The sequence below is a fragment of the Molothrus aeneus genome, chromosome 11 (assembly GCF_037042795.1).
Source record: "Molothrus aeneus isolate 106 chromosome 11, BPBGC_Maene_1.0, whole genome shotgun sequence".
In the NCBI taxonomy this organism is placed as follows: domain Eukaryota; kingdom Metazoa; phylum Chordata; class Aves; order Passeriformes; family Icteridae; genus Molothrus; species Molothrus aeneus.
The window spans coordinates 14,350,772-14,374,501 of record NC_089656.1 but is presented as its reverse complement, the minus strand read 5'-3'; the positions used below and the strand labels follow the sequence as shown (position 1 = coordinate 14,374,501).

The following is a 23,730-nucleotide window of genomic DNA, read 5'->3' as shown; positions in this document are numbered from 1 at the left end:
TGTGAAAGGATGCAGGGTCTGGGAGAGCTTACCTGCAGCTCCCAAGTGAAGTTCCCATGGCACCATTGTCACAGCTTTGCTATTTTCCAAGCAGACTCATCCAGGTTACACCTGCATTGTATCAGAGATGGAGAGGGATTTTGGACAAGGGCACAGAGTGACAGAACAGGAGGAATGGCTTCACACTGACAAGAGGGCAGGGTTAGATTGGGTATTTCCCTGTGAGGGTGGGAAGGCCCTGGCAGAGATTACACAGAGAAACTGTGGCTGTCCCATCCCTGGAAATGTTCAAGGCCAGGTTGGGGGGACTCTGAGCAACCTGGATGAGTGGAAGGTGTTCCTGCCCATAGCAGGGGTTGGAACAAGATGGTCCTTAAGGCTCCATGCAACTCAAACAATTCTGTGATTCTATGACTGAGGATTTAAAACGCTCACACTGTCCATGCAACCTCCCTTGGGCCACAGTGTTTTGACCTTGTGCCAGCCTGGGGCCTCTCATTGGGTTCAGAAACACTTTTTGGGCATATTCCCCTTGCGACAGCAGCCAAGATGCCTCAGCTACCTGGGTGCAGCAGGGCTGGCAGCACAGGGACAGAACTGCCTTGCCAGGACCCATGGGCACAGCACAGATTCTCACTGACCATTTCTCCCATCCTCTAAGGGGGTGGGTGGCTGGGTTATCCTTCATGCTTCAGCACAGTGCCATGAGGAGGGACCTCAGAACCACCAAGCCAGATGAATTTTCTTTCCCACTATTAGATTTGCTAACAGGGATGGCTGAGGATGGGCTGTCACGTGTGGCAGATATGCTCCCTCTCAGGAACACTAAGGCATAGGCTAAATGACCAGCTTGTGACTGCCTTGGTTTGACATCCAAGTATTGAAGTGAGAAAAGGAGGCTCAGTAAGGTTTAGGAATAGATAAATGGTAATGCAGATGTTAATTTGGGAATCCAGCTGAAAAAAATCATTAAGTCTTATTAAGGAAAGATATTTAAGCAGGAAAGAGTGAGTATAATTTTTAAATTAAAAAATATTTAAGGGACTATTCAAAATTTACTCCTTTTTAAGAAGTTAAAAGCTGAGCACCATGCTACTCCAAAAATGCCATGCCAGCCTAAATGATGTGACCCACTGCCCACACAGCTGAGCAGAAAAAATACAGTCTGTGAACAGCAAAAACTCATATTGTTCTGTAAGAAGCTGTGGACACTGGTAGAGTAAAAGGGGCTGCATTAGTATTTTATCAGCAGAAATTTAAACTTACCATAGGTGTTCATTCTGGTTTCAAACCATATTTATAAAAAGGGGGAAAAAACCCACTTACCATTTTTTCTTTAATTAAGATATTTCCCCCTCTTTCTCTAGCTGCATTATTTTTTAATCCAGTAACTTAAAGCAGCACTTAGGATGAATCCATCAGCTCAGTGCAAAGGACATGTGCCCACATGTTCTTTACAGTGCAGAAACTTCAATCAAATTACAGCATCAATGAGCTGATAACAGGAATTACTAGTTTTGATTTTTAGCTAAGTGAACTCAAATACTTCTTTGTATTCTTAGGGAGGTCTTAAGGGACATTTTCCACTCCTAAGTGGAACATTCTAAGATTCTATGATTTATACCTTCAAATGCTCCAAAATTCACCAATATCAGACTTTACCAAGCAGCAGGGAGTTTCCCAATGCCTGTTGTAGTGAAATTAGAGTACTTGGATAAGCCTTGGGGCTTTTATGCTTTATTATTACTTGTTGGTGGTTTTTTTTGGTTGCATTTTTCATCATTACCTGCTTGAAGCCTCCCAACACTTAACTAGCAAGGTTTTCAAAGAATGGATAATCCTCTATTTCATTCATGGGGAGCAGAAGCAGGTCAAGCAATGACCACACCCGCCCGGAAAGTACTCAGTTAATGCTACTTGGAGCTGCCTTTCTTTCAGGGTTCACATCAGCATTCAGAACAGGCTCCTCCTGCCCTCAGCTGCGGCTGCACTTTAACTGTTTCTGCACAGGAGATGCCTGTCTACGAGGCTTTTTCAAACAAGCACTTTTCAGGAAGAGCTATAAATGTAATTTGCCTGCAGCATGCAGGATCTGAGTGGAACAGGTGGCCAAACTCTGGCTGTGGTTCACCCTGAGTGTTGGTACCCCTTGGTCATTATTTGCTAAACTTTGCCATAGACAGAGCAGCATTTCTGCTGAGAAGTCACTGAATTAATGGCCTGAGCACAGAAGGAGGCAGGAAAAAGAGAAGGGGATCCAAATATCTGCTAAAAGAAAGGGGTTTTTTTTCTTAGTATTTAGTAGTATAATCAAACATTTATTTTTATTAAATTCCAACTTCTGTAAAAGAAAAGTCTAAAAGCATTTTAATGTCCTGAAGTAACCTGGGGAGCAGAGGCTCCTGTGTACTTGAACCACCATGGAGCAGGATAGAGCTAGCACAAATCACCTGATGCTATCACCTGACTGATACAAATATTTAGTTTCTGATGTATTTATCAGTATCAGAGATGTTTTGTGTGGTGTTTGTCAAACAAAGATGAAAATAAGCAACATAAATAACAACCCTTATATACATCAGAGTTGCTCAGTCAGTACTTCACTGTTTAAATCCCAGTTGTGTGCTCACCGTAATGGGATTTTAATGGGTATGAGGCTGTCCATATAACAGCTAAAAATAAAACAATAACACCCACCTCCAGGCTGGCAAATGCAGACCCCCTCCAGACACTGTCCTCCAGCTGATGCTGATAATCTCTTTTCTGTTCTCCTTTTTCCCTCCAGCCCTGTTTTCCCATCCCTAGATGCCAGCAAACCTTTTCCTTGCTTTACTCTACGCTACCCCTTTGGCGCAGCTGTTCAACCAGGTACCTGATAGCGACAAAAAGAAGGAGGAAACATCCCTCAAAACACCTGCAAGCCCAAACTGCCCAAATCACAGAATCATTTGGGTGGTAAGGAACCATAAAGACCATTTTATTCAACCCCTCTGCCATGAGCAGGGACACCTTCAGGCTGCTCCAAGCCCTGTCCAACCTGGCCTTGAACACTTCAAGGGATGGGGCAGCCACAGCTTCTCTGAGCAACATATGGAAGAGCCTCACCACTCTCACAGGGAAGAATTTCTTCCAAACACTCGATCTAACCCTGCCCTGTGTGAGTTTGAAGCCATTCCCCCTTGTCCAAAGTCCTCCTCCAGCTCTCTTTGAGTCCCTTGAGGCGCTGGAAGGGGCTCTAAGGCTCCACAGAACCTGCTGAACAACCCCGACTCTCTCAGCCCATCTCCATAGGAGGGGTGCTACAGCCATTTGTTTACCAGATTTATTGCATCTGATGGTCACGGAAAGAGGCAAATCATGCGCATTTATGGGCAGGCAATAAAAACAGCTTGTAAAGGGGCTGGTACTTTCTCATGCTAAACGGGTTTAGTTTGGGTTGGGTCTGTAGTTGTTTTTTTTTTTTTTAGTCTTATCTACGGTGAAGATTAGTGTGCTAAAGGTGCTGCAGACACCACCCAGACCCGCTGCAGGCTTTCTCCCTCACGCGCCACCCTCGGCAAGAATCCCCTCAGCCGCCCCGGTTCGCTCCGAGACCCCGCGCTCCTCCCCTCGGGCGCGCCAGGGCTGGGACGCGGTTCTTGTGTTTGCAGTGAACATTAGGTGGGCAGGCACACGGCCACACAGACAGACACACACAGACAGACACAATCCCGCCCCCCGGGCTCGGGGCAGCCCGGTGCGGCCCGCGGGCTCGGGAGGCGGCGCCAGGCAGGCCGGGCCGCGGGCGGCGATGGCGATGGCGGCGGCGCGCACGGTGCTGCTGACCGGCTCCAACCGCGGCATCGGCCTGGAGCTGGTGAAGCAGCTGCTGGGCTCGCCGCGACCCCCCGCCTGGATCTTCGCCACCTGCCGGGACCCCGACGGGCCGCGGGCACAGGTCAGTGCGGGCCGGGGGCGGCGGTGACGCTCGGCCCCTGTCACCGGCCTGAAGGGCTCGCTGCTGGCGCGGGGCTCTGCTGCCCGCACCGTGCCCTGCCCCTTGTGAAAGTCACCTGAAGTGCAGCCAGCGGAGAATCGGCCGGGTCACCCTTGAGGCCGCGCCGCTGGGCTGCCCCGGGCCGTGCTGGGTGTGCCCGAACCCGCCCTGCCGTGCCAAGGCTTGGCCCTTTCCCCCGGGCACGGGCCGAGCTGGGCTGGCCTCGGGGCCCGAGGCGCTGCTCGGGCCGGTCCTGCTGTGGCACGCTGCTCTCTGCAAAATCCCGAGGTTCAGAACATGGGATTTCCAAACGTGGTGGCCTGTGGGATCCCCCTGTCCCTGCTTTCCACTTTGCTGAAATGGGAGAGACTGACACATGTTGCTTGTGCAGGGAATCACAATTCTTCCCTGTTCTTCCAGCTCGCTTTATATCCAGCTTGTCTTCCTCTGCTTGCTGTGTCCCATTGAAATACTAATAGGGAGAAACTTGCTCTCTGATAGATCCTGGCTCCAGCTGATTTGTTTGTTGCATCTTCTTGCAAGTGTGCATTATTCCATGTCAGGAGTAGTCCTGGGGCAGTGAGAGCCCACCCTACTGCCAGCCCGGGGGTGCTCAGCTCCTGCTGTGGCTGGTGCCCAAGCTGTCTGGGTCAAAGATAGGCCAGGGCTTTTATTTTTGCCCCATTCTTTCTCCCTCAACTTGCAGGACTCTTGCAGGGCAGCAATGAGATCAGGGACTTTTTTTCAGGGCTGGTCTGGAGCCAGTTTTCCTACAAGGTGGTCCTCATGCAACTCTCCCAGCCAGGGGATACTTCCCTAAGCGTCGTCCAGCTGTGGTAGGGTGAGAGCAGTGTCATCAGGGTGCTGCTGAAGTCCGTGACCACAGGACAAAGACAGCAGAGGCCACATCACTTCTCCTGCCCTTTTGTGCCTGGACCAGGTGTTGGGGTGGGGGAAGCTCCTGCTGGGATGGTATGGGGTTGTTGAGGGAAAAACAGGAGAGGAGAAATATCTGTTGACCACCACAAACAAATTAATGGATTTAACATGATTTCCCGGGGCTAATGTGGGAAGATGGGGTCTGGTGAGGGAGCCCAGAGATAACTGATAGTGAACCGTGGCCAGTCTCAGCAGCTCTCCTGCTCTATGTTCCTCTCAAAAGAAACCACCAATTTGTATTTCTCCTGTGGGCATGTTTGGAAGAGGTTTTTATTTGTAAAAGCAATCCTTTTGGGCACATTAAACAAGGTGGTTCGGTTTCTGCTGTCTGAAACCTGCTGTAGTTGGAGACTCAGAGCAAAGAGCTGCTAGGAACTGTGAAGTAGAAAGTTTCCTTGCTGAAAAGAGCTTCTGAATCCTCCACTGTGGGAGTTGGCACAGGCAGGCAGAACAATCGATGGCTAAAACACAAAGAGTAAATTTATTTCTGTTATCTTGATAACCAGGGGATCCCTGTTGCAACACCAGGCAAAGGTACAGGGAGGTACAGAGAGAGAGGAGACACAAGTACTATTAAGATCCATGCTAGTGGTTCATTGGCTGCTGTTTACATGGTTTATCAAGTGTTATTCCCAGCTGTAAGGTCACTTGAAGGATTTACAGTCCTCCTCCCGAGACTTCAGCTTTTCACCCACTCCACCCAATGTCCCCACGAGGTGAAAACAACCAATAAAAATGTGCAAAGTGGTTACATTCACTAATCATTAATAAAGTCCAGAGTGAGTGGATCTGGGACTGGCCTATCCAGGTGTGATTTCCTCACAGGTCAAATCTGATACTGGCACTCACAGGTATTCCTCTTCCACCTCATTTCCTGCAGCCTCTGGAAGACACTTCTGGCTGTGTCCCCAGCCAGTTCACATCATTTCCCTGGTAAACTGGTCCTTCACACTTTGCTCCCATCATTTGCTGTGGCTCTGGCTGGGCTGTGGATGACCCTTTGGGAAAGTGACCACAGTATCTTGCAGTCATGGCCATGGCATGTGCTGAGCACATGGCGCATTGCTTTGTGGAGCCTGGGAGAAGCCTGAAAGCCAAGGCCAGTCCCCATTCCAGCTGTTCACAAGCACTGAGTAACACCTGGACAATGTTTCCCTCAGGGTGGGCCATTGCTGGCACCCCAGCATGATGCTTGGCATCACCTTTGCCTCATGCTGATTGTTTCCGTGTCTCTTTTTGTAGGAGCTGAGAGATCTGGCATCCAAACACCCAAACCTGGTTCTTGTAAAGCTGGGTATGTGTGCTCTGCCTCTGAGCTGGTAAATTTGTGACTACCAGCCATGCATGCCCCATTTCTCCTTCCCTCTCTCCCTTCAGGCTGTACATGGGGATCCACTTCTTCAGGGCTTCTTCAAGTCCTGCTGCCAAAACCCCAGCTTCTCCAGACCCCTCTCAGCCTCAGTACCCCGTTCCCTGGAGCCTCCTTGCCTCATGGCCACAGGACCAGAATGTTCTTGAGATCCATCCTGGGCAGCCCCCTGGCTCCCCCAGATGAGTGACCACATCCCTGCTCTGCCTTGATCCCAAGTCTTAGGCAAGACCAGGAGGGCCTTGGGAGGAAGGCAGCTCCTGTGGGAATGCTGTAAGATTAGCCCAGATCTTGAGAAGGTGCAGAAGGACCTTGCAGAGCCATCCCACAGCAGGTCCCAGCACATTTCCCCTGGGGACTTGTCCCCCCGAGGCTGCCCTGGGGTCTCCAGAAATTGTTCAGACGTAGACTTTGGAGCAGTGGATGCTGAGAACTGACACACAGCAGCGGTTTGCCCCCACGGTGGGCTTTTCCTGGCGGGGGCCCTCAGCTGGCGGCGGAGGCGGCGGTGTTGGGAGGATCGGGATGAGTCGGAGCTGGTTTCGCAGCACCATCTGCTGCCCGTGGATGGAAGGGCCGCGCGGCTCGGAGCGCGCACATTTCCTCGGCGTCCTCCCCTCCCGTGGCTCTCAGACTGTTCTCTCGCTCTGCAGATGTGGAAAACCCCTCGGCTATCACCGATGCGGCGAAGGTGGTGGAGGGGAAGCTGAACGGGATGGGGCTGAACCTGCTGATAAACAACGCCGGCATCTACACCCCCACGGCCTCGCTGGACACGGTCGATGCTGAGGACATGGTCAGGACCTACAAGACCAATGCAGTGGGGCCAATGCTGATGGCCCAGGTACGGGTGAAGCTCTGGGGATGAAATTTGGCCCAACTTGAGGGTGGCCCAGGCTGTCCATGGTCATGAGGGAAATCTTGGAGGGCTTTGCCAAATTTCTGGGGGCTGTGCCAGGGAGTGCTAGGGCTGCTCTTCAAGCCTAAGCCTTCTGCAGCCTCTCTGAATTGTGCAAGTCTAATTGGGAGCAGGCAGGGCCACTGCAGCAACACCTGGGCTCTCCTGACATCCTGCTGTTCTTCCTCACCCTCCCTGGGTTGCAGTTGCTGTAAGTGGGACTGGCTTGAGGCACAGGTGTCCCTCTAGGTTGTTTCTCTACAGGCCTTCCTGCCTCTGCTGAAGAAGGCTGCCCAGGACAGCAAAGAAAAGGGCCTGAGTTGCAGCAAGGCAGCCATCATCAACATCTCCACCATCTTAGGGTCCATCAAGAAAACACCTGATTCCTTCTTCCACCCTGTCATCTCCTACCGCTGCAGCAAGGTATGGAGAGTCATGACCTGCCCCAGCTCCTGAGCTCCATGGGGTCAGAGCTGCCCTTGACAGGCTGGATGTCAGGGAAACACCTGGCATTGAGAGATGGAGGGAGACCCCAAGTTCCCAGGGCATCTTCATGCCCACCCAGGGGAAACACACACTGTCTCTTGAAGAACTGGCATTGCTTTTTCTCCCTCACCAAGAGGCAGCAATGGGTAGAGAACCTGGTTCATAGAGGTTTTGCTGCCCATGGATGATGCTTGCTTCCTCACCCAGGCTGCCCTCAACATGCTGACCATGTGCCAGGCTCTGACCTACAAGGAAGCTGGGATCCTGTGTGTGGCACTGCACCCTGGCTGGGTGAAAACAGACATGGGCACACAGGAGGTGAGTTCTGGCCAAGCAGGTCAACAGGGAACCCATGGGTGGTACCCAAGGCTACAAACCTGCCCAGGAGGTGGCCCAGGTGGCCAAGATGGCTCTCTGGAGGGAGGATCCACGTGGAAATGAGCTGCCTCTTGGGCTCCAAGTTGCCCATGTCTGTGTTGGGCCCCTGCAGAACATGTGGATACTGGGACGTCTGGGAAATAGCATCAGCACATATCAGGCTGCTTGTTCAGGGGGAAAAAAGGGGCTTTGGGCAGCCTGAAAGATATGCAGAGAACCTGGATCCAACAGAGCAGGGAGAAGAGGAGCAACACCATCCCATCCTGTGCCCCACTCCGTGAAGAACTGCAGGTCCATGAGGTTTCCACTCATCCTGCAGGATCCATGTTTTGCAGTGGGGGTGGTCCCTGCAGCACTGGGGTTTTGAGAAGGCTGCACAAAGCATCTCATTTGCAGCAGGGATCTCTTCCTGTTTGGTTAAACCTGTGGCTGGCTTCCCAGCCCAATCCACCTCCATCCAAGCCAGCAGTGCAGATACCCAACCATCCTCCCACACAGTGGATTTGTCCCAGCTCCCATGGCTCTCTGCTCACTCTGGGTGGAGGGAGCCTTGCTGTCACTGCCCATGAGCCAAGTGGGTGCTGCTGGATGGCCTGGAATGATGGTGGTGTCTCATTCTTCCCTTTGCAGGCTGACCTGACAGTGGACACAAGTGTGCGGGGGTTGTTGTCTGTGCTGCCAATCCTTTCTGAGAAACACAGTGGGACTCTGGTCAACTGGGAAGGGAAAGCCATCCCCTGGTGACTGCTCTCTGTCCCTGTGAGCAACTCCATGCCACGGGACTTCAGGGTGCTCAGCCCTCTGTGGTCTGCAAGGGACCTACCTGGGACTCCAGTGGGTGGGCAGGGTGTGATCCCTGCCTTCAACTTCCTAATAAATAAAGTCACTTAGTACCTGTGCCTTCTCCCAGCTGCAGAGTCTCTACTCAGACTGTCTTGCCCCTGCAAAAAATAGCCTGGCATTAATGGTTGAACTTGATGATCTTGGAGATGTTTTTTCAACCTAAATGATCCTGTGATCCAAGCAGTCTGCCTGCCTTGTCTTCAGCTGCTCTGAGCAGAAGGGGACATGTAACTCACCCAAAGCTCCTGCTGTCCTGCCTGGCTGCAGGGTGTGCCCAGGTCTGCCTGGTCTCTGCCATGCTTCCACCAAAGCATGGTGTATTTGCCATAGATTTCTTGGGATGACTTTGTGCTGGACATGCTGTCTTGCTGTCTTTGGGAGCAGCCTTATGGTTGGAATGGGAAGACTGGGCACTACAGTCCAGTTCTGCAATCCCAGGCAGAGAGCTCTTGCCACAGTGGTGCCCCAGCTGGGCATGGTACCCCTGGGTGGGGAAAATCTGGTCCCATGGGGGATCACTGCATGGGAACAGCAGTTCTGTGGGATGGAGAAGCTGAGAACCTTAATAAGGTGGGCTGGGCAGCCCTTGACTGCAGGAATTTTACCAGGAAGTGGTAACTGCCCCAGATAAATGGATTTTGGGGTGGTATTGGGGCTTTGCCCTTTCTGGAAAGAACTCCTCTTAAAGGAGCATGGCCAAAAGGAGCCAGGACTCCTGCAAAACCAAGCCTGGTCTCTGGTGGGCAGAGCAACCTGCCCTGCAGGACAGGCAACCCCCTGCTCCTTCCCTCAGAGGCCACCACCTTTTCTTCCTCATCTGGAGGACCAGCTGAAGCATCCGGGTCCCTCTGGGTCTGGGCTATGGTTTTACCTCTTTCTGGAGTGGCAGCTTGCCTGACACCAAGAGCTTCCTGGGAATCTTGAGGCCATGCCCCACCTGGCTGTGCCAGAGGAGCTGTGTTCCCCATGCCCAGGCTGAAATGCTCTTTTCCAAGCCTGTGCTGTGCTTTCCAAGGCCCTCAGGAGCCAGCACTGCCAGCAGAGCACCCACATGAGGCACCCACTGCTGCACAGGTGCCCCCTGCCAGGGAGACACTGACCTCAGGAGCCTCATCCTCCAGGGAGCTCTGAACCATCTGGGCTCTTCCACATGATCCAGCCACCTGATTTCCCATGTCAATGCTTGCTCTTTTCTTTCCCAGCTCATATCTCTGGCACGAGTGGTCAGTGCCAACTTGGGCACCTCCCTATCAGCGCTGCAATGGCAGCAGGAGGAGGGGAATCCCTGGGAAGGAATGGCTGAGGGACAGGAGCGTGGGTGAGGGGCCTGATCCTGGCAGTGCATTGCTGTGCTCAGCCCAGTGCTGGCTCAGAGACACGGCCAAGCCTCCCCCGAGTTCCCTCCCTGCCCCTTGGCAGAGCTTCTCCTGCCCCAGTTACTCCACACAAGCCAGCTGGAGCCCAGCCAGTCACCACAGGCTGGCTCCATGCCCATCTCTCTCCGTGTTCCTCCCTTCTGTCCCACGCCACGTGCTGGATCCTGGGAGATGAGCAATGCCAGGGATCCCACCATGGATTGCTGACAGTTCACAGTCATTGTCCCCCTTGTGGCCATTGCCAGCCCCATGAGATGTGTGTCACTGCTCCCTTGGGAACACGCAGGAGACAGGACTGCTGACAGCTGGGACAAGCTCCATCACCTGGGGCATCCCGTGGGATGTGGTCAGGTCACCAGGGCATGGGAAGCCCTGTGTTCTGAAGGTGGTAGGAGGAGGAGTGGGAAGCTCTGCAGGTGGAGTCCAGTCTGGCAGCACTGGGCACAGCTCCTGGGGAGAAGAACTAACCCCAGGCACTGCTGGCAGTGGTCTCACTTAGGGTGCTGGGATAGCAGACCAATTCTGGGCAGAGCCAAGTGGAAACAGGTCAGCTTCCCAGTTTTCAAGCCAACACAAGACTGGGGCAGGATAAACCAGCTGGGACCTCTCTGCAACTGGGATTCACCCCTGGTGAGTGCTTTGCCTTTGCAAGTACAGCCAGGTGCTCTCCAGGAGCCCATCCTTCCACCCTCTGAGACAAGGCTCATTCCAGGGAGCACATGCTGGAGCTAAGCCACCAGGGACTGTGCCACCCATGGTAACTTGGAGGCCAGGGACCCCTGAGAACTTTAAGGTGCTGCAGGGCACGTGTTCTTCAGGAAGCCTCAGTAAAAGGCCAGATGGGCAGGTCTCCCTGCTCAAATGCTTGCCAAGTGGTGTTGGCTTTTCCTTTGCACAAGTTCCGGGTGTTTGTGCTCATGGAGCTGATTATCTCCCCGTTTCCTCTCCTGCCTGATGTTTCCTGCCTCCCTCCCTCCCTTTTGCTGGTTTGCCCTTTGTGTCAGGCTTATTTCCTGGCTCTGGGAAGTGTCAGACCTCAGTGTCCCCCCTGCCCCCTGGGATGGCAGCACATAGCCCTCTGTCCTTTCACTGGGTGCACTACAGTGCCCCAGGAGACACTTGAGCTCCCAGCTCCCCCTGACCAGCTAGCTGCTCCCTGTGAGCACAGGCAGGTCTGAACAGAGCAAGTGTGATTTAGGATCCATCTGCTTTTACCAGCTGATCCATCTCTATTCTGAAGCTGGGGCACAGGTGCCAGCGTTGGTTCCAGCAGTGGGGAAAGCTGGACAACTCCTTGAGGACTCTTCCTGAGGCTGCACAGGGTCATGGAAACATATCTGGGGACTTCCAGAGACCATGGGTAGGGAAGCTGTCACCCAGAGCAGCTCAGACAGGCTCCCCCAGCCTCTCTGGAGCCATGGTAACATCTGGGAGCAAACATCTCTCTGCTCCAGGGAGCCCAGCAGCTCTCCAGGCTCCAGGGATTGACCTCAGTGGTCGGAAAGGCCCACATTTCCCAGGCTCTTCCAGCAGCTGCCTTATTCCAGACCAATAGCCACTGGCAAAGACTTGTTGCACCAGGAGCTGGAGTCAGGCAGGTCTGTGGGTTGGGGTAGGAGCACTGAGGACATCGGGACTCCTGATCTGACTGGCCAGGATCAGGGCAAGACCCATTTGAGAGACACCCTCGCACACCCGAGTGGGGCAAATGGCAGCAGGCAGAGCCTCTGTGAAAGGCAAAGGCTGCTGCAGGAGGAGAGGGTAAAAAAACGGAAACGAAACGGAAAAGGGCTGCTCCTGTGAGAGCCGTGCAGCTGCGGAGGTGGAGCACAGACAGGTCACAATCAGCCACACACGAGGAAGTGCTGGGACACCAGCCAGCGTGGCCAGGCTGCAGCAGCTCCAGGTGCTGCTGATCTTTGCTGAGAAGGACCAGGAGCAGAGGCAACCAGAACTGCAGGGACCTCAGCCAGGACCTGGAGATCCTCTTTGCAGGAGTCGTCTTCCAGCCAAAACTTCCTTCTGCCAAGGTGTGGGCGCTGTCTGGGATGGAGGGGATGGGGCAGCAGGATGGTTGCTGTGGGGGCCATGTGCTGGGTGGCACTGTGGTACTAGGGGGCTCTGAGGCCTGGGTGACCATTCCCACAGCCCCCAGCAGTGGGAAACACTGATGCTGGGAAGGCTGGACTGTCTGGGAGTGCAGGGTTTGGGGGTGCTGGGGGCCAGGGCTACCATCAAAGCACAGGGACCCAACTTGTGTCCGTGAGAAATGAGGCTCTGGAGGGGGAATGACCCGGTCCCTGCAGCATCAGGGCTGCTGAGGAAGCCGAGTGGGACCAGCAGATAAAGTGCTGAGGCTTCCTCCTGCACAGCTGCAGCTGCAGGGCTGGGGTTGCTCCATTGCTATCAGCCCCTGCAGAGCCCAGTCCATCCCTTCTCCCTCCCATATTATTGTCTGCCAGGAGGAAGCAGCTCACCCAAGTCCCACCTCAAGCTTTTAACCCACTGATGCCTGCCCTGATGCTCTCCACTCCCATCAGCCAGAGCCAGGCAGGGTTCACATCTGCCCTGGGAGGGTGGTTTGGTACTGGGAGCTTGCTTCAGGCTTTACCTCCCTGGCAACCAGAAGCACCACTTGACTTATCTCCCCCAAGCCACCTTGTGTCCCACGGGTCTCCCACAACCCTTTTTGCAGAGGGCAGACACTGATATTGCCACCCTGAATGCTTTAGATGCCATAATTCCCTCCTTCCTCTCTCTTCCCCTTTTTAGCTGGTTGGATCCTGTCTTCTGCTTCCTCTGGAAGCCCCCTAGTCTGCTGGGGGGGGCACCATGGAGACAGCAGCTTTACCAGCTCCACACAGACTTAACCCAAACCCCTAATAAGGGGTTTGGAGGAAATCCATCTTGAGGAAGAAAAATGCAGCACTTCTCCAGCTTCGTTTGACAGGCTGGGATTTAATCAAACCCTGGGATGTCCAGAAGTGCTCCTTGGGGAAGTGGAAATCAGACAGAACATCTCAGCAGCCTTCTCCAGATTGTCATCTTCTCACACAACTGAGCTCTGCCAAATTTTCCCCACTTCTCAACTGGCAAGGAGGGGACATCGGTGTCCCATCAGCACAGGCTGGGCTGTGCCCTCCCTGGTGATGACCACCGAGGGACACCTTTCCTGAGCATCAGTGTCCCTGCAGGAGCAGAGGTAGGTCAGCCAATGCTGAGCTTGATGGGGTGAGCAGAGATCCTCCCTGTCCCCTGTGAATGCACCACAGATGTTGATGAGCCCATCACATGCCCCCAGTGCCCCCTAAGAATAAACCATCCTGCTCTGTGCCCTGGGGCCCTGACACTGCCACACCCATGGATCTTCAAAAAAAAAACCCGTTTGGGAGCACAGGAGGGTGCACCCATGGGTCACAGAGAGGTGCTCACCCTTCCTCCCACAGCTGGGCTCTGCCCATGCCTGTGCCCCCAGGGATGCCCACAAAAGGGATGATCCCTTGGCCATAGCACCCAGTCCTGCTCTGCAGGGTCCTGCCAGGGGTTTGGAGCAGGTCAGCCTCTCCCTGCCCATCCCAGGGGACCAGCTGGGCCTGAATTTCCAGCTTTGCAGAACAAGTTCCCGGGTGGCTGCACTTGGAGCTGGCACAGTGCCGAGATGCCAGCGTGCCTGACCAGTGCTGTGAGCATGTGGGGGGGCTGTGGGAATGGTGATGGGGTTCAGCCAGGCATGCCATGGGCTGGGGCAGGCTTCCTGCTGCTGTCTGCAGGACTGAAGTTGCTAGAGGGGTCATCTCCTCAGGCCCAGAATGTCAGCACACAAATGTATCTGTTTCAACTCTCGACCCAGACCTGCTGCCCTGGAGCATCTTCCCCCTTTGTTCTCTCAGGGGAGTGGAGTTAAGACCCTGTGATGGCAAGAACAAGGATCCAAGCTCATTCTAATGAGTTCTCTCCCCCATGTCCCTCTCCTTGGAGCCAGGGAAGTGACGCTGGGGAGGAACTTGGCTCCTCTTGTTTGTTATTACAGGATAAAATTACCCTTTAAAGCAGAGCCAGTGCTGTCAGGGCTGCATACCATCCGGGAACATCGCTCCTTCCAGCGGCTCCACACACTTCTGGGTATTGTGCTTGCACAGAGCCAGCCCAGCCCTGGTCACAGCAAGGGGGACGCAGGTGGGGGGATCCAAAAAGAAGTTTCCAGGCTCTTTTCCCACCCTGGGAAGTTTGGGAGCATAGGGAAAAGGCCTCTATGTGAAGAGGAGAGCTTTTGTGACTCTGGGATGTGTGGAAAAGAGGAGCAGAAAGCAAGGGCTGGGATCAATGAAAGGGAAGGGGGAGGTGGATGTCATTGGGGGTGTTTTGGGGTTTCTCCTATCTCCTGGGATTCTCACTCTGGCTCAGCTGGGGAGCCTGTGGATAGAGCAGCCTGCTGGTTCCCACTGTGTGCAGGCTGGGCAGTGGCGTGCAGCTGGCACCCATCTCACCACCCCACAAGTCCAGGGGCAGCTCAGCATCTCCAGGCAATGTGAGATGGTAAGAGGGCTGGCTTCTCCTTCGAGCTCCAGCCTCTGTCCCTGGGGTCCCAAATCCAGGGGACCCCTCTCTCCTGTGAGCTGGATTCCCAGGAGATACGCCAGCACCCCAAGGCTTTGGAGGACATGGGGTTTCCTTAGTAGCAGCCTGGCCATCCCACCCGCAGCTCTGGAGGTGTCTGGGGGCTCGCTCAGGGTTTGACTGCCCCATGCTGAGCCATGACGTGCCTGTGGGGTGGAGGGGAAGGAAGCTGACCCCGTGGAGCCGAGCCAGGGAGAGCTTCCTGCAGGGAGCTGCAGCCTCCAGTGCCTCCCGTGCTGCTGCAGATGGCTCTGAGCGCGATGGAGAGCAGGCAGAGGGCTGTGCGAGCCCAGCATAATGGAAAGCAGGCAGAGAGGGCTGTGCGAGCCCAGCATAATGGAGAGCAGGCAGAGGGCTGTGCGAGCCCAGCGCGATGGAAAGCAGGCAGAGAGGGCTGTGCGAGCCCAGCACGATGGAAAGCAGGCAGAGAGGGCTGTGCGAGCCCAGCGCGATGGAAAGCAGGCAGAGAGGGCTGTGCGAGCCCAGCACAATGGAGAGCAGGCAGAGGGCTGTACGAGCCCGAGCAGGATGGAAAGCAGGCAGAGAGGGCTGTGCGAGCCCAGCGCGATGGAAAGCAGGCAGAGAGGGCTGTGCGAGCCCAGCGCGATGGAAAGCAGGCAGAGAGGGCTGTGCGAGCCCAGCGCGATGGAGAGCAGGCAGAGAGGGCTGTGCGAGCCCTTTGCAGCCGCTCCCCAGCCTGGCATCCGCCGGCTCGGAGCCGTTCAGGAGGCGAACGCCAGCTGGGGCCCTGACACCGCCACCTCAGCGGGGTGTCGAGGGAAGCCTGACTCATCCCCAGCAGGAGAATCTGAGACTTGCAGATGTAAACAGAGCTGGCCCTCGCATGCCAGGACATGTGACAGATACAGGAGAGACCTGCTGGAGCCACAGCCTGGGGCTGGTGGCATTCACACATGTGCTAGAGGCATGAACAAGAGCTGGAACGGGCCCTGCTCAGGAGCATCACTTGGGTGGGGAGGATGTGGCAGGATCCCTGCTATCAGCCTGTCCCCTCTCTGCTGCCCTTACCCCATGGCAGCTTTTAGCAGCTCGTTTTAGTCCTGGTCTTTCTGTTTGACTGCCACTGCTTTCTTCCAGGGACACCCCTCCCAATACAAATCCATTTGGGCCAGCAGGTCAGGAGAGGTGGAATAACTGCAGGATGACCAGGGCAATGGTGGCCTCACCACCTCTGGAAGTATTAAAAAAAACATATGTATGGGACATCTGGGGGATGTGGTTTAATGGTGGGCTTGACAGTGTGGAGTTAATGGACTTGATAATCTTAAAGGTTTTTTCCAACCTTAATTTTTCATGAGAGCAAAACTCCTGAGATGCCAGCCCACAATACCAGCTTCAGAAGCAGAGTGCAGCCTGTGGTGTCAGGAGGTCTCCATGCATGTTATACTGGGATGGAGAGAGCATGGAAATGCCAGTCTGGGAGCATGGAGGATCCCCAAGTGCCTGTTCCATCTCAGGAGCAGGGATCACTCAGAAACCTCACAGTTATTCAACACACTCTCCAGCACGTGATTTCCCTTGGGTTTAGATGTGCCATGCTGTGGGCTCCAGGCTGGGAGAGCTGCAGGCCAGTGGGGAGAGGAGATATCACAGCCACTTCCTATCCTTGCTTACCCTGCACAGCCGGTTTCATTTCCTTAATCCCCATCCCAGCATTTTCTTTGTTGTTTTCTTTGGAGGGGAGGGAGCTTTGCTGGAGGCTGCTGCTCACTGCAGTGAAGGAAGCACTTTCACACTCTGGGAGACCAGCGTGGACCAGTCTGTTCCCAGGTGGGCTCACTCTGCTCTTGGGTCCAGCAGGCGCTGCTCACAGGGGGACAGGGACCCCACCTCAGCAGTGGAGCAGATCAGGGTGTGTGTGACATCCCCTGCCCTGCTTGGGAGGACTATATTTACATGCATTTGCATACAGCTCTGCCAGATTTGCAGACTCAGCCCTGCTAAAACACCTCGTGCTCCAAATGGCCTTTTGCTCTCACATCCTTACAGCACCAGCTTTGGGGCAATGTGTTCCTACCTCAGGCAACTGGACTGGCCAATCTTTGCTTCACCTGGTGCAATGTTGAGTCCTGAAGGCTGCAGACACCTCAGCTGTGCCATTGTCCAGCTGTGCCAGTTGCCCTGCCACTGGCTACGTCTGCTGGGCTGGGCTGGTTTTGGGCTTGCCCACAAGCTCAGCCTTCCTGCTCAGTGCTGGACAACAACAAGGGACTGTAGGAATCTTGTGAATCATGGATACTTTTGGAGTGATCCTGTGGGTGTGTGTGTGAGCTGGTTCCTGCTGTGCTGAGATGGGCATGGCTGCCTGCTTGCAGGAGGAGGAGTGGTCCCAGGGGATGTTCAGCACCCTAGGCTGAGGTGGGACAGCAGTTGAGGATGCTGCCAGCAACTTTCCAGGGGTGCAGAAGGGACAGAGGAGAGCTGGTTTGTGGCCAGAGAGTCTGGACCAGTGCTCTTCTGCAGCTCCTTACCCTCCTGGCCCATGCTGGGGCTGAACCTGATGAAGTCACAGTCTGGATGTCCTGGCTTTGCTGCAAAGCCCTGACCTGGATTCCAGATTGCTGGCCAGAATCTGGGAGAGCTGACCAGCACCCAATGCTGGCCAACACTGAGTGAATTTGTGGACACTCTGGGGGTATCCTATCTTTCCTTTTCCTGGCCCTATGAGCAGGCAAAGTGCTGGGACACACAAGTCTGCCCCATGGAAAGGGACAGGCTGGGTCAGGGCCGTACCCCAGCCTGCTACCACTGTGAGCTGGCCCTGAGGGTGTCAGGGAAGGTTTTCCAGCAGAGCTCAGAGGACCTGCTGGCACAGCCTTTCTGTGCTGCTGGCCAGTTCCCGAGCACGGCCAGGGCTCTGGTGAGTCAGCTGGAGCAGCAGCTCACATTGCTCATGCTGCATCAGCGCCGCCCTGGCTCCCTTAGCTTTTACCAGGTTGTGTTTTCCAAAAATGTGCAGCTGGAGGGTTGGGGAGCTCGGTGCTGGGATGCTGGATGCTCATCTCCAAGGTGGTGGCAGGGATGGTGGCAGGGATGGTGGCAGGCTCTGTGGAGGCACCTCAGCTGCTCACAGGGGTGGTGGCTGGGCTCTGAGTGTGCTCAGCATTCGTGACTGTCCCGGTGCAAGGCTTGGAGCCCCGGCCTGTGTGTGCCTTGCTCCAGCAGGAATGCTGAGCATGCAGCAGCTCCAGCCTGGAGCCAAGGGCTGGCCTCCAGCCCTCCAGAGAGAGGGGAGAGGAAGACGTGGCTCCAGGCCCAGCCTGCAGTGAGAAGAGCAATTTGGGCAGAGACCCGCGGTGCGGGGCTCCACTGACAGCTCAGGCCTTTCTCTGCACCACAGGGCGGCTGCAGGCAGCTGGCACGGCTGCTGCTGAAGCTGCCAGGAGCAGGGGAATGTGCTTGGAGTGGTCTCGGGTCACCAGGCTCTGGAAAGGTTGGATCCTGTGCTGGGAGGAGCTCATTAATACCAGCAGGTTCTCAGACAAAGTGCCCTTGGGCTCAGGGACTCTGTCCTGCACCAATGCCCAGCTTCCCAAGCAGACTGCTGGGAAGGCTCCCTCAGTGGCAGGAGCCCAGGAGTATCCATGTCCATGCTGGGAGGGTTAGCCCAGGAGTATCTGTATCCATAATGAAAGGATTAAACCAGGAGTACCCATGCATAGCCATGCTGGCAAGATTAGCCCAGGAGTATCCATATCCATAAAGAAAGGGTTAAACCAAGATTATCTGCATCCATGCTGGGAAGGTTAACCCAGGAGTATCCAAATCCACGCTGGGAGGTTTAACTCCTTCCTGCCAGCAGGCACCATACCTCCATAAATCCAGGAGGGAGTTTTGGAGGGCAGGCAGGCCAGGGGTGCTGCCGGAACTCGGGCAGGAGCCTGTCCTTGTTTTTGTTTGCCAGGCTGGTCCGTGCTGAGCAAGCTCCCAGAGCAGCCAGTGCAGTGTGCCAGCTCTGACCTTGGCACAGGGAGTGCTTGGCTCCCCAGCCCAGCCTGGCAGGGCAGGCAGGCGTGTGGCTGAGGGGAGGGTGCAGTCCCCTCTCCTGCTGTCTGCAGGGATACAGCTGCTCCCCAGCAGCAACCAGGAATGGGGCTTAACTTGGGATGGTGGTGCATAGGTAAGTGGAATGTGGTGGTGTGGGTCAGTCTACCTCCAGGCACCCCAAGTTTTTACTGAGAAGGTGGTCAAACCCTGGAACAGACCTCTTGGAGAGGTGGTTGGTGTCCCAAGCATCAGTGCCTCAGAGGCATTTGGACAATGCCCTTGACAACATGATTTAACTGACCTAAATTGCTCGGGCACTTGGCCCCAATAATCCTTGGATGTCACTTTCAACTGAAAATTTTCAGTGGTGACACCATGTACAGGGTGTGGGTGGGATCCAGCCCCCCACTTGATCCAGGTGGGATGCTGGATCAGGTGATGACAGAGTGGCACAGTGGCGCTGACCACACCAAGCACAAGGTGGGTCACCCTGGTGGTACAGGGACAGTGTGGCACTGGGACCTGCATTCAGAATGGGTTGAGAGCAGCCCTGAGGAGAAGGGCTTGGGGGTGTTGGTTGTGCAAGAATCTCAACGTGACCTGGCCACGTGTGCTGGCAGCCCAGAAAGCCAAACGTACTCTGGGATCCATCCTCAGCAGAGTGGGCAACTGGCTGAGAGAGGAGATTCTGCCCTTCTGCTCTGCTCTGGTGAGATCCTATCTGCAGCACTGCATCCAGTCTGAAGCCTCAAAATAAGAAGGATGTGAATCTATTTGAGCAAGTCCAGAGGAGGCCACGAAGATGCTCAAAGGTCTGGAGCATCTCTGCTGTGGAGACAGGCTCAGGGAGTAGGGGCTGTTCAGCCTGGAGATGAGAAGGGAGACCTTGGAGTCCCTTCCAGTACCTAAAAGGGCAGCAAAAGACTTGAAGAGGAACTGTAGACAAGAACACAGAGTGCCAGGACAAGGGGGGGATGGCTTTGAAGTAACAGAGGGCAGGATTAGATTGGATATTAGAAAGAAATTCTTCCCTGTGAAGGTGGGGAGGCCCTGGCACAGGTTGTGCAGAGAAGCTGTGGCTGTCCTGTTCCTGGAAGTGTTCAAGGCCAGGTTACATGAGATTTGGAGTAACCTGACCTAGTGAAAGGAGTCCCTGCTCATGGCAGGGGGTTGGAACCAGGTGGTCTTTAAGGTCCCTTCCAACCCAAACCATTCTGGGATTCATCAACCACGTGGCTTGGTGGATCCACCCTGGCAGCCTCTCCCTGTTGGCCTTTTGGCTTGGCTTTTCCCTGGTGGCCTCAGGACCTGCTGCCCCTTCTCCCATCTTTGCATCACTTCTCCTTCTGTGTAACCAGGCCAGCCTGGAGAACTGGGCTGGGAGCTGGGACGCCCTGGTTCTCACCGAGCAACCTTGGCAGCAAATGCTCTGCTCCTTGGTGTGGCCCCAGGAGAGTGAGAGTGGTGCAATGATTTCCTTGTCACTGATATTGCCCTGCTCCACTGGGCTCCAAGACCTGACGATGGTCTAATTAGTGTTTTTGCCTCACAGGGCTGGTGGGAGCACTGCTCAGCCTTGTCCTTGCATGGAGGGTGTCTCACCAGGGCTGCAAAGGCTTCAGTTCCACTTAAAACTGGGTCGACTCAGTAGGATCTAGGACAGGTAGGAGAAAGATGGTCTTGGGAGAAAGGAGAGGAGCAGGATGCAGCCCCCCAACAGGCATTGGCTTCTTCACCCCTACAGCCTCAGGGATGCTCAGAGGTGCCAGGGTTTAGGAAGTGGCCTGGCAGGTGTGGAAGCAGCACGGCGTGACTGTGGCATCCCTAGGGTGACAGCCTGCATTGAGACTGCTGCTGCCTGTCCCTTAGCTCAGGAAGCTGGGAGTGCTCTTCTGCTGCTTCCCTAGGATGCTGGAAGCTGGTGGGATGGGGAATGTGGATCAGTGCCAATGCTCTGCTCCCCCAGAGTGCACTTTCTGATTGGCAGAGGTCTGAGCATGGCTCAGTTGGATGCAGGAGCTGAGGGGGTAAGGCAGGGTGGGGTGCTGTGTGTCACAGAGCTAGGAGCAAGGATGTTTGGGTGTTCCCTCTGCCACCGACTGACTGACTGCACAGCCTTGGTCATGTCACTTCACTGCTGGAATGTGAAACATGCCCGGGGTCCCTCAGAGAGCACTGAAGCCTGGGAGGCTGTGCTGGCCCTTGTGGGGGGACACGGGGGGCGGTGAAGGAGGAGGTATTGCTCCAGCCATTGCTTCCCTGGCAAGGGGAGGCTGTGGGCGCTGTGTGCGGCAGGAAGGCCAACAGCCCGGGGCAGAGCAAGCCGGGCTGCCCCCACTCCCCTCGCCCCGGGGCGGTGGGATCCTGCTCCGGCTCGCGGTGGGGCTTGTGGACCCCCGGGAACGCTGATGGGCCGGCGGGTGTGGAACCTCCGCGGGCCGTGGCGGCGGTGGCGGTGGTGGCGGTGGCGGTGGTGGCGATGGCGGTGTCGGCAGCGGTGTCGGTCGCCTCGGGGAGGGAGGTGCTCTCGTCCATGCAGCTGCCATTGGCGCTGGCTGGGCCGTGGTTTCCTGCCGAAATCACATGGCTCCCGCGTTTCCATGGAGAGAGCCGGGGTGGGCGCTGCCAAGAGCCTGCACGAACTCCCCGCTTGCTCCCGTCCATGGGAGTGGAACAAAGGGGATGCACCGAGCCAGGCCCGCTTTCGCCCCGCGCCTCGCCCCCCGCCTCTCCTCGGACATGTGAGTGCCACCCGCACCTCCGCACCCCGCGGGCACGGGAGGGTCGGGGGGAGCGGGGTTGGTGGCCTCAGCAGGGCTACACCCTTGGGGGGCCACGTCGCCGCAAGCCACCGCCCGCCCGCCCGTGTCCCCTCTGCCGCCAGCCCCGCTGGGGGCCCCACGCCGCGCTCGGGTGCCCGGGCTCGGCGGGAGGGCAGGGACGGAGACACGGACACGGACACGGACACGGGCTCCGCTCCTCCGCCCCACTGCGGACCGGAGCGATCCTCCGCGCTCCGGCCGGGACCGTGGCCGGAGCCGCCCGGAGAAGGAGCCGCCTGACAGTGGGGTGTCAGGGCGAGCAGCCCCAATATCACCCGGTGCCCCCCAGACCCTGTCTGGGACAGAGCAGCTTCTCCAGCCACTCTTTCGCTCCCGGGTTGGGAATGACGCTGGTGGCACGAACCGTGCCCTGCCCCGAATCCCTCGGGACTCCAGGCAGGGGTACGGGCAGGGGTACGGCGGGCGAAGGAGAAGCTGCCCGTGCCCATATAGGGCCGTGCCCGAGCTCCAGAGCCCTGGATCCCGCGGGAGAGGCTGCAGCCATCGCCCCCCACGGCAGCCCCGCGCCGGGCGGGACCCGCCGGGCTCCCCGGGGACCTGGGTGCACCGTGTCAGCTGGGTGCTGCCTCCTCCTCCCCTCCGGGGCCACGGGGGAGGAATGCTCGGGGGAATTAATGAGACAGATCTCGCTTTGTTGCTGGCCCGATCCTCCTGTCTCCCAGCCCTTCCCAGCCTGCCAAGAAGTGTTCGGGAAGGCCTCGCACCATTAACCCTTCCCCTGCCGCACCTCCGGCCATCCCGTAGCATGCAAACAGCCTCAGCGGGTTTTGCCCTTGCCGCATTCCCAGAGGAGACTCCCGAGGGCACCGGGAAGTCCTGGGCATTCTATAAACCCCATATCTCCCGTCTCCTAGCTGGTGGCCTCACTGCGTCCCCCGGGCAGGGCTGGGACGGGAGGCTGTGATGCCGCCGCGCAAAATCCGGCAGTGCAGGGCTTGTCACTGGCTTGTCACCGGCTTGTCACCATTGGCGTTGCCTCCTCTCGGCTCGTGAGGTCCCCGGTGCCTTGCCACAGTCCCCTGGGTGGAGAGGAGCTGTGGTGGCGTGTTGGTATCCCTGGCATGGTGGTGGCTGAGTCCCCATGGAGGACATGTCATGATGGGGTTGAGCATGGAAATGGGGGCAGCAATGGACATGGCAGGGATGGGGGATGTCGAGGGGAGCAGCTGAGAGGTGTTGGGGTGCAACCAGGGAATAACTGTTGATCTGCAGTGGTGAGGACAGGGATATCTCTTCCCAAGCCTTGCTGAGGCTCCTGGTCAGAGCTGCTGCTTTGCCCAGGACTCTGCTGGCTGGGTTGCAGCAGGATGCCTGCGATGGGCATTGGACAGGAGGAGCTGGATGGGTGTAGGGTGTCCCCAGGAATGCCATCAGGCTGGGATCCAGAGCGTGCCCGTGGCTGAGGCTCCTGCGATGACACTGACCTAAAGGACAGGACCCTGGGAAACCCATGGCGGGCAGGGAGCAGCTGGCATTCGAGATCCCCTGGGCACAGTGAAGGCAGCCCAAGCCCTGGCTTTGCGTGGGCTGAGGCCAGTGCTGGGCTGGGACGAGCTCCCCGCCGCGTGCTTTGGGGTTATTTATAGGGCTGCCATTTATATCGCTTCTATTTCTGCTGCCGTGTGGGGACTGTGCGAGGAAGCGAGGGGGGAGGGCTCGAGTCTGCCACCGCCCCGTGCCCAGCCCCTCCAGGAAAGGATGCTGCCACAGCATTAGGGCCAGCCTGGCTGGGGGTAGAGACTGGCTTGGCATGAGGCTGGTCCTTCTCCAGCCCTCAGGGCATCTGCTTGTGGAGAAAACTCTGTGTTGGGCTCCCAGGATTTTTTGGAGTTGGCTTTGCCAGTTTTAGCAGAAAGTAAAGTCCGAGAAGTCAGCTGTAGCACTGTGGTGTGGGTGACCACCTGCAGCTCTAGGACCAGCTGTCCCAGCCCAGGACAGGTCACTTGGTCACTTACTGTGCTTCTCCTTCAAGCTGTGACTGTGTGTCTTCTTGCCAA

At 56.2% G+C, this 23,730-nt stretch overlaps 2 protein-coding genes across 4 annotated transcripts in view; both read left to right on the top strand.

The window, feature by feature from the left end:
* Nucleotides 1-3,784: 3,784 nt before the first annotated feature.
* LOC136561211 (C-signal-like) lies at nt 3,785-8,955 on the top strand. Its single transcript, XM_066557406.1, has 6 exons — nt 3,785-3,937; nt 6,158-6,209; nt 6,938-7,128; nt 7,447-7,605; nt 7,876-7,986; nt 8,677-8,955. The coding sequence occupies exons 1-6, from the start codon at nt 3,791-3,793 to the stop codon at nt 8,788-8,790; spliced, it is 774 nt and encodes a 257-aa protein (XP_066413503.1). The 5' UTR covers nt 3,785-3,790; the 3' UTR covers nt 8,791-8,955.
* Nucleotides 8,956-13,348: 4,393 nt separating this feature from the next.
* Nucleotides 13,349-23,730, top strand: part of RIPOR1 (RHO family interacting cell polarization regulator 1) — a 30,560-nt gene continuing 20,178 nt past the window's right edge. For 2 of the 3 annotated variants that reach the window (XM_066557269.1, XM_066557270.1), the window contains exon 1: nt 21,370-21,631. In XM_066557269.1, coding sequence (XP_066413366.1) covers nt 21,370-21,631 — 262 coding nt within the window. Of the gene's footprint in view, nt 13,468-21,369; nt 21,632-23,730 lie in introns of those variants that run through there. The other variant, XM_066557273.1, reaches the window with a different exon arrangement.

Bases quoted from the DNA above. Each gene is read 5' to 3' on its own strand.
- LOC136561211 (XM_066557406.1), top strand. From the start codon at position 3,791: ATGGCGATGGCGGCGGCGCGCACGGTGCTGCTGACCGGCTCCAACCGC. The intron at 3,938-6,157 runs GTCAGTGCGGGC...CTCTTTTTGTAG, and splicing joins CCGACGGGCCGCGGGCACAG to GAGCTGAGAGATCTGGCATC. The intron at 7,987-8,676 runs GTGAGTTCTGGC...TTCCCTTTGCAG, and splicing joins CAGACATGGGCACACAGGAG to GCTGACCTGACAGTGGACAC.